Below are 11,196 nucleotides of genomic sequence, written 5' to 3' on the forward strand. Positions count from 1 at the left end.
TCACTTATTGTGCCGAATTAGACCCCTTCTTAGGACCGTGTAAGTATGTGCTTGATTGGCATTTCCTTCAGTCTCCTTGATTGCTAGCTGTGTTTAACCAATTAGAGAGGGACAACATACACCTTTACCATTCTTACTTGAAATTGAATGACCTCACATATTTCCCAGTAAAGCTCCTTCTCCCTCCCCCACAAGCCCTTGTATTTCTTGAGAACTTTCCAGAACTGCCATTCAACTCCCTTTGTGTTCACAGACAGTGCTTCTTTGCTGAGCTGCAGTACAGATATAGTGACACAAGGAGGGAATTTCTTACTCAAAAGACCTAACTTTGGAGGAAACTCATTTTATTTGAGAGCTCAGACTGCAGAAGACCCATATCAGTAGCTTCAGAAAACACGGCTTGTGAATTTTGTCCTCCATCACTGAAGTGAATGAGGAAGGAATCTCTGAAAAGGAGGGTTTGATTACTGCAAGCAAGAATAGTTGGGTTCATATTGTGACATTGAGACTGAATCCTCACCCATGTTGCCCTGTACACAACCATTGAAGCAAAAGTATTTACTGTCTGTCTCCTCCTCTATTCACCCTCCATTATGACAAAGCCAACGTTGCAACAGCTGAATGAGATGAAGATCCTCCGTATATAATCGGGCCCAAATGCTGGTTTGTTAACTTGAACATAAAGTCAAAGGAGAATGTCAAACAAATCTGAAGCTAGGTTACTGAACAGCGCCAATGAGGGGAAGGATACATAAATACGTCCATGCCACTTAAATACTACATTGCTGTATTCTGCCAGGAGTCAGATAATAGACAAAGCTGATAAACTCTACCAGGAGGAGGAGTGAACACTATGCTGTTCTGCATAATGTTCATTCACCGCTTAGTTTGCAGCTCGAACTCCGGCTCCATGTCTACATGTCCAAGTGTCCTTGAGCAAGAAAAGAAACCCCAAGTAGCTCCCAACTGTAAAGCACTAATGTTAAAAAATAAATGTCGGCCTTTTGACTCAGACTCAAGGCCATATGTTACCCGAAGGGTCTCTTCTAAAATATTAATGCGAAGGTGGAATATGCAATTTATTCCCAGCTAACTTTGACTAAACTGTACAGACTTTTCACATCGAGATTCAAGACTATCTTTTGCTTAATAATAAAATAACATAACATTCTCTGTGATTCAATAAAATGGTACATCAGTCAGTACTGATAAAGGGAGTGTATACTTAATAAAGGTCACTTTTATTTCTTTCTTGAACCAAAGAAGAAACACTTGTAGACGTCTCCATACCTGTTGAATATTTAATATAATAAAGCACATCAAAGAAAACTAGTCCACAGCACAAACTTGTTGAACATTACAATTTATACTGTGTATATAAAAAAATATATATATATATATTTTTTTTAAAAGACGACAGGTTTCAAACATTAATTACAACACAGAAGACAATGTTGAGCAGATGAAAAGAAACAAACGACTTCTTGCTGGTGTGTAATCTGTAATCTTTAACCCGTCAATGTTTTCCACACAACGAAACATCATCACTTTTCAACAGTCACATATTTTAAAAGATTTCTCACAGCCGAGGTAACACACACACACAAGTACACGTTACAGCAGCTGTGACATGTTACTGGTATACAGTGACGGGGAGACGACTTCATAAAAGGATTGCTGCCTTATCTGAACTAGAAAAATACGGCAGTGTTGCAAATGAATATGTCTGCGGTTAATCTGCGGTTTCTGGCAATGGGTCAAAAGTTATAAAAACAAACGGCACAAGATCTCATTTTTTTAACTGAATAGCTATCCTTTAGTTATTTTCTGTGTTAACATGTTTTGTAAAATTAACAATATTTGTTCACTTGGATTTTCATAAATCTGTGACATAATATAAAGAGATTCATAGAACTTTAGGTTACACTAGCAAACATTACAAGCGACCTCTTACGACGCAAGATGGTCCTTTGCTCTTCTGGATGTCGCAGCAAAGCCTGCGAACAGTCCAGAGGTTGTTCTCTTTCTGCCAGGGTGCACGTTAGTCGTTCTTAGCGTCACTACTCTAACGTGAACGAAGCATGAAAGGCGTTCTAAGGGAACGCACAAGAAGAGTGAAACTGACCGATCAATGATGGAAGATTCATTGATTTTGTTGTGGCAGAAGTTGTACATGCAAATTTAGAACGTCAATCACAACACCAACTCCTTCAGACTGATTTATTCTACTTATGACATTAAAAAAAATTGAGACAAACAAAATAAAGTGTGAGCCAAGAATACAGCTTGTAAAAGCAGACTTTTAATTGGTTGTTTAAATTTTCAACTCAAGATAATCTTGGCGAACTCCTTGAAACACAGGTAGGCTACTCGCTATATTCATTACGTACAGAAAAATAAAAGGTCCCATTAGCCAGCTGTCCATTGGTGGCCAGGATCTTTTGTGCATTCAGCTAGTTAAGTCCGATGTACAATGTTCATCCTGTGCAGCGCGTCACTAGAGCCTGAACCTGCATTAACAAATCTTAAACGGAAAACTCGAAGTATGGAACATGTTTTTTTTATTATTTAATTTTTTTTGAAATGAGATGACTGTGTGAAAAGCACAGTACATTATAAAGAAAAAGGAAGAACAATAATGAAAGAGGGATTTTGGAAAAGATACTTAAAATGATCAGTCATGAGAATACTCCATGTCATCCTTAAACTCCGTCCACAATGATATTATTTCACATTAACTACCATCTTTTTCACCAAACAGTCACTTTTATAACAGAAGAAAAATAAAGAAAAAGTGACTGATGCAGGCTCCACAAGTCTTCTGTTCTAGAGTTAGATGAAATGTTCAAAACACTTTTGGCACTTGTAGCCTGCATGTGTAACAGTGTGTGTGTGTGTTTGAGTGGATGTCTGGTATTTTTTTTAGTGTCGGGGGCCACTCGGTCGTGGAAGAAGGGCAACTGTTCAAAGGGAGACAGGAGAAAAGAAAAAACAGGGTTACACAATAAGGTTAAGTTGATGTTCATTGTGTTTTTAAACCCAGTATTTGGTTTTAGTTCAGTTTTTTTTTTTTTTTTTTAATATACATGCGCAACCTATATACTTCATATTAAAAAGGACAAAAGAGAAATCCATATCAAGACAAAGGTGAATGAAAAAAAAGTTGAAGTGACCCACCTGGAGAAGCGAGAAGTGGAGGGCGGGCACTCTTTAGAGAAGGCGGGGCTCCTCTACCTAGGAGAGGGCCCCTGGGGCCTGGGTGGTATAGAGGAAGGTGATGGAGTAACGGCCCACGAGACACGGGGGGGGCACCGTAGAGGCTGTGTGAGGACTGGGGGCCTCGAGAAGATGAGGCCCCTAACGATGGACCAGAAGGCCGATGCAAGGACAGGAGAGGAGGAGGTTTGGTTTTGGGATAAGAACCTTAAAATAAAGAAAGAGAGACATTATGATAGGACGTACCACATCTACATTGTAGACACTGCAGATGAAAGGATGAGAAGTTATGTGTATGTTAGAAACATCTCATGACGATGTAGTCCATTTAAACACTGCACTGACAACTCAAGACTTCAATTTGCTCATCAAGTCCTTTTCTTGTTGTTCTAGATCAGAGACTCTCAAAACTTAAAAAATAGATAGTGAAACTGCATATGTGCTGTTGCAGAAATGTGATCCGACTAATGCCTTTTACCGGATAACCAGCAACAATTATACTGCAAGACTATGCAGTCTAACCTGGTGAAGGCAAGAGAGGAGCCGGTGCCAGGGGGTGATCCATCAGGGGCCCACCTGCAGACTGAGGTTGAGGGGGCCCGGGTGGCGTCGGCAGCAGAGGAGGCGGTTTCCCCAGTCCTGGAGGTAACATGTTCCCCCTCTGTCCCTCGGTGTTGGATGCTGGAAGACAGAAAAGTCAAAAATGAAAGAACCACAGACAGGAAAACGTAGGACCGAAAGAGAAAGAACAGACAGATAATTAGTTAAAGGTGCAATCAGTGAGACGGACACAGCACCAGTCCCAGCTCTTCGAGGTACTACAGTTTAACTACCTTGTGTGTGCTCCTGCCGGCAACGGACATACTCCGAGATGGTTTCCAGCTCCTCGGGGTAGAGATGCACCCCGTCAGCTAGCAGCAAGACGAGCTGGCGGGTTTCGGAGGGAACCGCGTGGCGCTCCATCTTTTCCCGTTCCAGAAAGTCATCCAGCAGCTGCGACGCCTGGGCTGCACTGTCAGCGGGGTCCTTCGGCTTGCGCTCTTTGACGCGCCTGCGACTGTACTCGGCTGCAACAAAGTCCATGGCCTGGTCTTTGGGCATGTTGCGATGGACTGGGGGGGGGGGTTGAAATGTTAGTGGTGAGGTGTCAGGAGACTGAAGGGGAAGACAGGGGAGACGTAAGACAGACAAAACGGTAGAAATCAACTGGTCTCAAACTAAGGCTGACCTAAACGCTTCGAAGCTTCGACCGTTGCCATGGTGATCGATGTCCAAATCAGTATTTGATGCATCAGGTTTTATTTTCATATAAAGCATATGCATTACCCCCAAAAATCCCAATCAGCATATGAAATAAGGAATAGTAATTCCACATTATTCATCAACATGAATTATTATGAGTTATCCCCAAACGGGTAGCACTGTTTGGTACGTGCCTGAATACTTATGACCATGTGATATTTCAGTTTTTCTTTTTTAATAAATTTGCAAAAATTTCTACATTTCCGTTTTTTTCTGTCAAGATGGGGTGCTGAGTGTACATTAATGAGAAATAAAATGAACTTTTTTGATTTTAGCAAATGGCTGCAATGAAACAGAGTGAAAAATGTAAAGGGGTCTGAATACTTTCCGTACCCACTGTATATATAAAAGTAAAGTACAAATTAAGTAAATAATGAGCGCAGGTTTGAGAAAAGTCCGACTGCGTGTCTTGTCGTTTAACGCACCCGTCGAAGCTTCGAATATCGTCGGTTATTCCTCGCTGAAGCTTCGAAGCCCCAAATATGGTATTTGGCACAGCCCTAGTTCTCACTGGTCACTCAGATAATATAGCAAATTTGTCATTTTGTGACATTATGGTCAGCAAATACAACTGATAAATTAGTACTTTTGGTAGTAAGCACTTTAGAATAGGTATGCAAGTTGTGGTTTGTTGGGAGAGGAGTGGCTTTGATGCCATTTGTGTGAAGGTAATCAGTAACTTTATTTCTGGCTGCATTATGTTCCTGGACTTAAAATACTTGATTGGGACACTTATTTATTTTTTTCCCCTCATGCATTTAGACATGAGACAGTAAAACTTGAGATGATTTGTGTATTTAAATTATCCGGTGCAATAAATAATTCCTTTATTATATTTGCTTTAAGATTTTGTTTTTGTTGTGTAGAATGTATTTTGGCTTCCTTTTTGTAAACTACACAGAAATAAGCATTATCATGGAATAATAACTTTCCTTTGCACAGTTTTGATGTTCTTGTATATAACGCATATTTGTTTGTGCATGGTGTGCTATTTAAAATGTTTTTGTGGGGCATCTAAATCACATTAATGAATCAGTGACGTGTATTTCCCCATGATTAAATCATTTTCATTATAAATATAGAAATTGTTGTAGCCAGCTATGTGTTGATCAGTTGTATGCAGCTCATGGTGTGTGTGTGTGTATATATATATAGAGACATATATATATAGAGACATATATATATAGAGACATATATATATAGACAATCTTAATAAAGCCGATGGCCCAAGCTTTGAAAATATATCCAAAGTCCAGAGTTTTCCTTTAAAAAAAAAAAAAAAAAAAAAAAGGAATAGTTTGACATTTTGGGAAGTTTGCTTGTTCACTTTTAATACCACTCTCATGCCTGTACAGTCCATGTGAAGCTACAGCTAGCTGCCAGTTAGCTTAACTTAGCATAAAATGGAAACAGCTAGCCTGGGTTTTCCAGAACGCGTATGAACGCTGCCCTGTAAAATCCCCATGAGTCGTTTTTACACTTTGTTCTGGCCGTGTTGAGGTTTATGTGAAGATAAAAACAAACAGGATCCAAAGTGTTAATCAGTGGGCTTTGGAGGCGCTGGTAGCTTCATATCCAGACAGATATGAGAGTAGTGTCAAAACGTGGAACTAACCCTTTTACATCGCTACTTTGCTACTTTTGGGCTTCTTTCAGTTTGTTAAGTGTGAGCTGTCATGTAATGTCAAAGTGTATTACAGTGGCAGCCGGTCGATGACGAGCCATTGATGTATATACTGAATGAATAATGTGAATAGTTGATGGACTCAGAGATTGTCTTTTTCAGTCGAGTGCAGAATTGTAGCTTTAGAAATCTACTTGTTGGTGTTTTAATGGGAGCATTTCTTGTGAAATCTATATTTAAGATTTTTTTTTTTGGTGGAATCCAAGTAAAACGTAAGCTGCAATAGACCATTGGTTGAAAAGGGGGAGGAGGTCACTGAGGTGGCTTGGCTAAGCTTCAAGGAATGAGGGGGCAGGGACTTACTTTTGAGGGATTCTGAGAATATGATAACAGTGCAGGAGGACAGAACTACGTTTGTCTGCTCCACCAGAATACATAACGGGGAGCCGTCTGCTCGGACGTCCTGCAGAGCTCGGGTCAGGCCCGATTCCGCCTGAAGGTAGAGCATTTCCACTGACAGGCCACGCTCCTGCAAGCACTGGCTTAGCGATTTGGGGTAATCCCTTTGAGAGGAAGAGAAACACTTTGTTAAATTGACATGTCTGTATTAAGGGACTCCGCTGGCATGTAGAGGAACCTAAATGGTATATCTGAGAGGAACAGAGGGTTATTTCTTGATGTATAAGGTGAAGAAAGGTCATCATTCCTCTTGTGTGGTGAAATCTGTTTATATGGATCTTCAATTAGACAAGTGTAGCGTTATGTGGAGCTTTGTGTGGCACCAAAACACAGGTTTTTGGCTCTCTCGTGGAAGTATTTAGTGTTGTAGCAGTATGTGTTTAGGTAGCATATCGAGTAAAACAGAGAGTCTTACTCATATGGAAGACTTGTGTGAATTTGCAAAGAATGGCGGTCCTTCTGTCCAAGGAAGGACCAACACAAAAAAAAAAACAACCGCTGTAGCGGCTACTGGCAGTTTGCACTTTTGAGAGCACACTCTGTTGAATGCTGGCGTTTGAAACAGCTGTGGATGATTGTCTGCATGTGGCTGAGTTTGGAGGCATGTAGGCTACACCTTTGTAAAGCGCCAATGGTAAATGTTATGCTTTCATGTTAGTCCCCGTGAAAAATGGAGCACGGGCTTCATTCCCAAATGTACGCTCCAAAATTCAGTGACCGTGCAATGTGAAATGTGTTGGAAGAGGCAGCGATACCAACTCTGGTAGACGTAGGAGGACATCCACCGACATAGAAGCAGGACAAAGCAGCTTTTGGAAGAACTGGGTGAACAAAAAATAAACAGCATCTGCTTACCGCCATCACATTAGCAGTTTGTCTGTCCACAGTGTACGTGACAGAGGAAGAGAGTTTGATGTTGCAGGAGTGGTTTCAGATGTTTTCATGGCCATTGTGATACTTGTTATCCCCCCCCCACAGGGAAACTGAGGCCTCATTAGAATTCAATGTTAATGCAAAGCATCCAAGCTGACTGCAGCTGCCAGAGCCACCTTTTAAACCCTACAGAGGTTTGGTGTTTACTATTCAAACCAGCAGCAATATATTTTCATACGTCCTTATGGCATGTGAAACTGGCTATAAAGTCATTAGCTAAGGTGGTAAAGAGGCATTTGAATGAATGCACTATGCAAAATGTGTGCTGCAACCAGAACACAAAGTGAACGACAACATCCACATCTGTCCTACTGTGACATTAGAATCAAAACTCTACACGTTTTTAAAAGAAAAGCAATTACAATGTTACGGTAATATGTGCTGGACAGCCTGCTGATATCCAAACTAGGTCTCATGATTAGTAGCATAGCAGAGTTAGCGCTGTTGGTTTGCTACTGCGACCGTGTCACTCCATAGATGCAGACGCAGCTGCCAACTGTGGTATAGCTTCAAAGTTGCCATTTGTGTGTGTGTGTGTGTGTGTGTGTGTGTGAGAGAGTGTCTTGCATGACTTTATTTTTGATGTTGCATTGTGTCGTGAGCGTAAATGTTTTATGCACTTCTACCATCATTTGTACATAGGATGCAACAGTAACCCTACAGAGCAGCGCTCGTTTTGCATCTAAGGGGGATGAAGGTGGATCAAATTACCGGACTTCATTATTGAGCTCAGTGCAACATCCACTGCTGAACCATTAGCACACATGTTGACCTGTGTGTGTAGCATGTCGCTAGTATGCAACAGTAGTACCCTTTTAACAGAATGTGTGATCCAAGTCATATTACACATACATCTACTGTACAGTGGATAGAAAGCGTTGGTGGAACGGCGCGTGTGCTTGACACTGTTGGAGAAATAAATATCAATACAATTACAATACGCATGTATTCAAGGGTGTGGATTCGGCTATCGACACCTCCGACATCCGACGTACAATCCACTGATTCTCAGTGGCCCAGGTACGAAAGGGAATATGGAGTGTGTGCAGCAAGTAAAACAGGAACAATACTTTTATATGAAAGTAATGAAAACAGCAGTCAAGTACAAACCCTGCATGTACAAGCGAACTTCTACCTGGACTGCTTGTTGTTTAAATTTGAATGATGAGTACTCACAGGCACCGGTTGGTGACAGAGAGGACCACACAGTCGGCGGGCTTCCTCTCCTCCTGCACCTGTCTGTAGAACTTCTGATACAGGGCTTTACGTCGGTCTGCTGGAGTGCAGCCGTCTGGCTTGGCTGGTGGGGTGGGTAAAGGGAGACGGAGAGATTAGAGGATAAAAGAGAAATGGGAATTTGAAGGTAGAGAAATGAGAGCAGATGTTTGGTTCATTTAAAAACAGTAAGCAAGGTCATTGAAATGGCCTACACATATGACCATAACATAAGATGTGATATTTACCAATGGGGAATGCTGATGAAATGCAGTTTTACTTCATTAAAGCTGCAGCAACACAATTACATAGCATGGATTTTCATATGGAGACTGGTGCAAAGTGGTTACTGTGCTTTTAGTGATCAATATAGAGAAACCTTCTCACCGTTTGGCTGATGCTTGTACGCCTCGTACTTCACACTTCCGCTGTAGTTTTGAATTTGCTCCAGTTCTTCGTAGCTGAAAGAAAGGCGGTGAAACAGGAGCATCTTTCAGTTACATTTTAAGGAGGAAGGCCTTTCTATGCCTGCTGTTTACTAGGTCACTGTATGTGATGACATGACATGATATGATTGAAGCTGTTATAAAAGACCCAAAATGGAGTTTCTGAAATTATGAATCCATATCCAAACATTCTGCTGTAAGTTGCTGAAATATTTAGGTTAAACCATGTTGACTGAAAATCAGGTGTCAGCTGTCCCAGCCTAACTGATGCAACAATAAACAAGAGCCATTCACTTCAGCTGGCAGCAGTTACAGAAAGCCACTGCCAGTCCACACCAGTTGTGATGCATGTTTTTTTTTTTTTCTGTGTGCCACAACACATTCCTTGTCCATTATTACAAATGGAAATATTTAAGAATGAGAGGGGCCCAGATGGATCTCCTACTACAGCTGTCCAGTGGTGGCTGACAGATGAATGTCGGTGATTCGTAGAAGGCTGGTAAACGTCACCTGTCTAGGACATCCTTGAGCTCCTCGCTCCTCTCCTCTCTGGTGGGGTAAGGCGCTCCTCTCCGAAACAGACGCAGCTGTTGACCACTGCACAACACACAGGAAGAGGTTTTTAAGTGCACCGTATCAAATACAACTCACGTGTACTACCGTTGACTGGTGGTGGAGGAGGCAGGTGTCAAGTTTGTAGAAACCCACACTGTTTTGTTTTCCACTGCTGCTGCTGCTACCACCTAGCATGTCCGCTGCTAATGCTAAACGTGCTACCATTGGGGCTTACCTTCCGTTTGGGTTCGCGTTAGCTGGTGGCCGCCGGGCAGCTGCAGACGACTTCGCCCACAACGACATTTTTATCTGCACTGCAATGTTGCCCAAATAAACCTGCGCCTTTACCGACAGAGTGAGGATAAAACGCTGCTTGGCGTTACTCCACCAGTGTTCTACTACAGCCCTCCCTGTAGTGGGAGGAGGGGGAGCAGCTCTTCTTCTGGTGTTTACAGTTTACAGTATTACCGCCACCTACTGGACCAGCACGTTTTTTAGATATATCATGTTTTGATCCTTCCCTGTTGCTGCTAGTTTTCTCAAAGCCATCAGTCCACATATGTCACCCATCTGTATTTGCCTTTAAAGAGTTATACCCAATGCATATCTCTAAAAAATTATTTCGTTTTATGATTTTATTAGCTGAGGTTTTGAAATGGAGTGTCTGTGAGATGTCCACTGCGGCCCATAAACAGTTGGAGTGAAACAAAATATCGTTTATGTTGGAGCTGTTCAGCACATTATCGTATATATAATCATAGGTCACTTATATCAGACCTGACTTTTTTTTAAACTCTATGTCATTCTCTGGTTGTTGCTCCTGTCCCCTGTGATTTTGTGTAAGGTTTTGGTCATTATGATTAGACATTGGGTGCAAGCTCGATTCCAGCAGCAGACTTTTATCTTTATATTTTTTTACAATACCTGTGTACCTATGTGTACCATCCTCTTGCAGGTTTATAGCACTGACAATGAAACAATAGTCCAGCACAGGAAACATATGCAATTCCCGTATGAGGCAATCAGGGGATTATTGCTGGGTCTTTACACTCAATGGTTTAAAAAATAGTGCGACAAAACAACCTTAATTTCTCTTACACCATCTCGTGTTCAAGTTTCACCTATGCTATGAACAGCAATTAGGTTGCCTATCAGGTTGTCAGGACACTTACAGGCATAATAACTGTTTTTAGGCTAAGTAGTGCTGCTAACGTCATAACGCGTCAGCCTGTGCTTCATGTGTACATTTGGTGGAATGCCCCTTTAACAGTTATACTGTCCCGTTTTAAGACTTATTGAAAACAGGTGGTGGCGGGTAGTTTCATTTTTCATCTGTCATTCAAGTGCAAACAATGTGCATTTTTTTTTTACTTGTGAAAAAAACAAACATGTTTCACATATTGCCTTCTGGTTTCGAGTTTTCGTTAATCCAGTTTCCCTCAAAAA

At 41.4% G+C, this 11,196-nt stretch overlaps 1 protein-coding gene across 2 annotated transcripts; it reads right to left on the bottom strand.

Moving 5' to 3' along the window:
• Positions 1–2,544: 2,544 nt before the first annotated feature.
• LOC116398268 (nuclear receptor coactivator 5) lies at positions 2,545–10,164 on the bottom strand. 2 transcript variants are annotated; one of them, XM_031874405.1, is made up of 9 exons: positions 9,986–10,164; positions 9,706–9,792; positions 9,137–9,210; positions 8,711–8,834; positions 6,506–6,705; positions 4,050–4,328; positions 3,793–3,897; positions 3,178–3,423; positions 2,545–2,960 (listed from the first exon to the last, which is right to left on the bottom strand). In XM_031874405.1, the coding sequence occupies exons 1-9, from the start codon at positions 10,051–10,053 to the stop codon at positions 2,923–2,925; spliced, it is 1,221 nt and encodes a 406-aa protein (XP_031730265.1). In that variant the 5' UTR covers positions 10,054–10,164; the 3' UTR covers positions 2,545–2,922. The 2 variants fall into 2 exon arrangements, with proteins under 2 accessions (XP_031730265.1, XP_031730264.1); XM_031874404.1 differs by having other exon boundaries at positions 3,739–3,897.
• Between the last annotated feature and the right edge of the window lie 1,032 nt (positions 10,165–11,196).

The sequence above is a fragment of the Anarrhichthys ocellatus genome, unplaced genomic scaffold (assembly GCF_004355925.1).
Source record: "Anarrhichthys ocellatus isolate YVR2014 unplaced genomic scaffold, GSC_Weel_1.0 scaffold80, whole genome shotgun sequence".
In the NCBI taxonomy this organism is placed as follows: Eukaryota; Metazoa; Chordata; class Actinopteri; order Perciformes; family Anarhichadidae; genus Anarrhichthys; species Anarrhichthys ocellatus.

Excerpts from the sequence above, each read along its gene's own strand:
- LOC116398268 (XM_031874404.1), bottom strand. The coding sequence starts at position 10,053 with ATGTCGTTGTGGGCGAAGTCGTCTGCAGCTGCCCGGCGGCCACCAGCT. Across the intron at positions 3,898-4,049 it reads CCGGCAGGAGCACACACAAG|CATCCAACACCGAGGGACAG; the intron begins GTAGTTAAACTG and ends TCTGTCTTCCAG. Across the intron at positions 2,961-3,177 it reads TCCACTTCTCGCTTCTCCAG|TTGCCCTTCTTCCACGACCG; the intron begins GTGGGTCACTTC and ends CCCTTTGAACAG.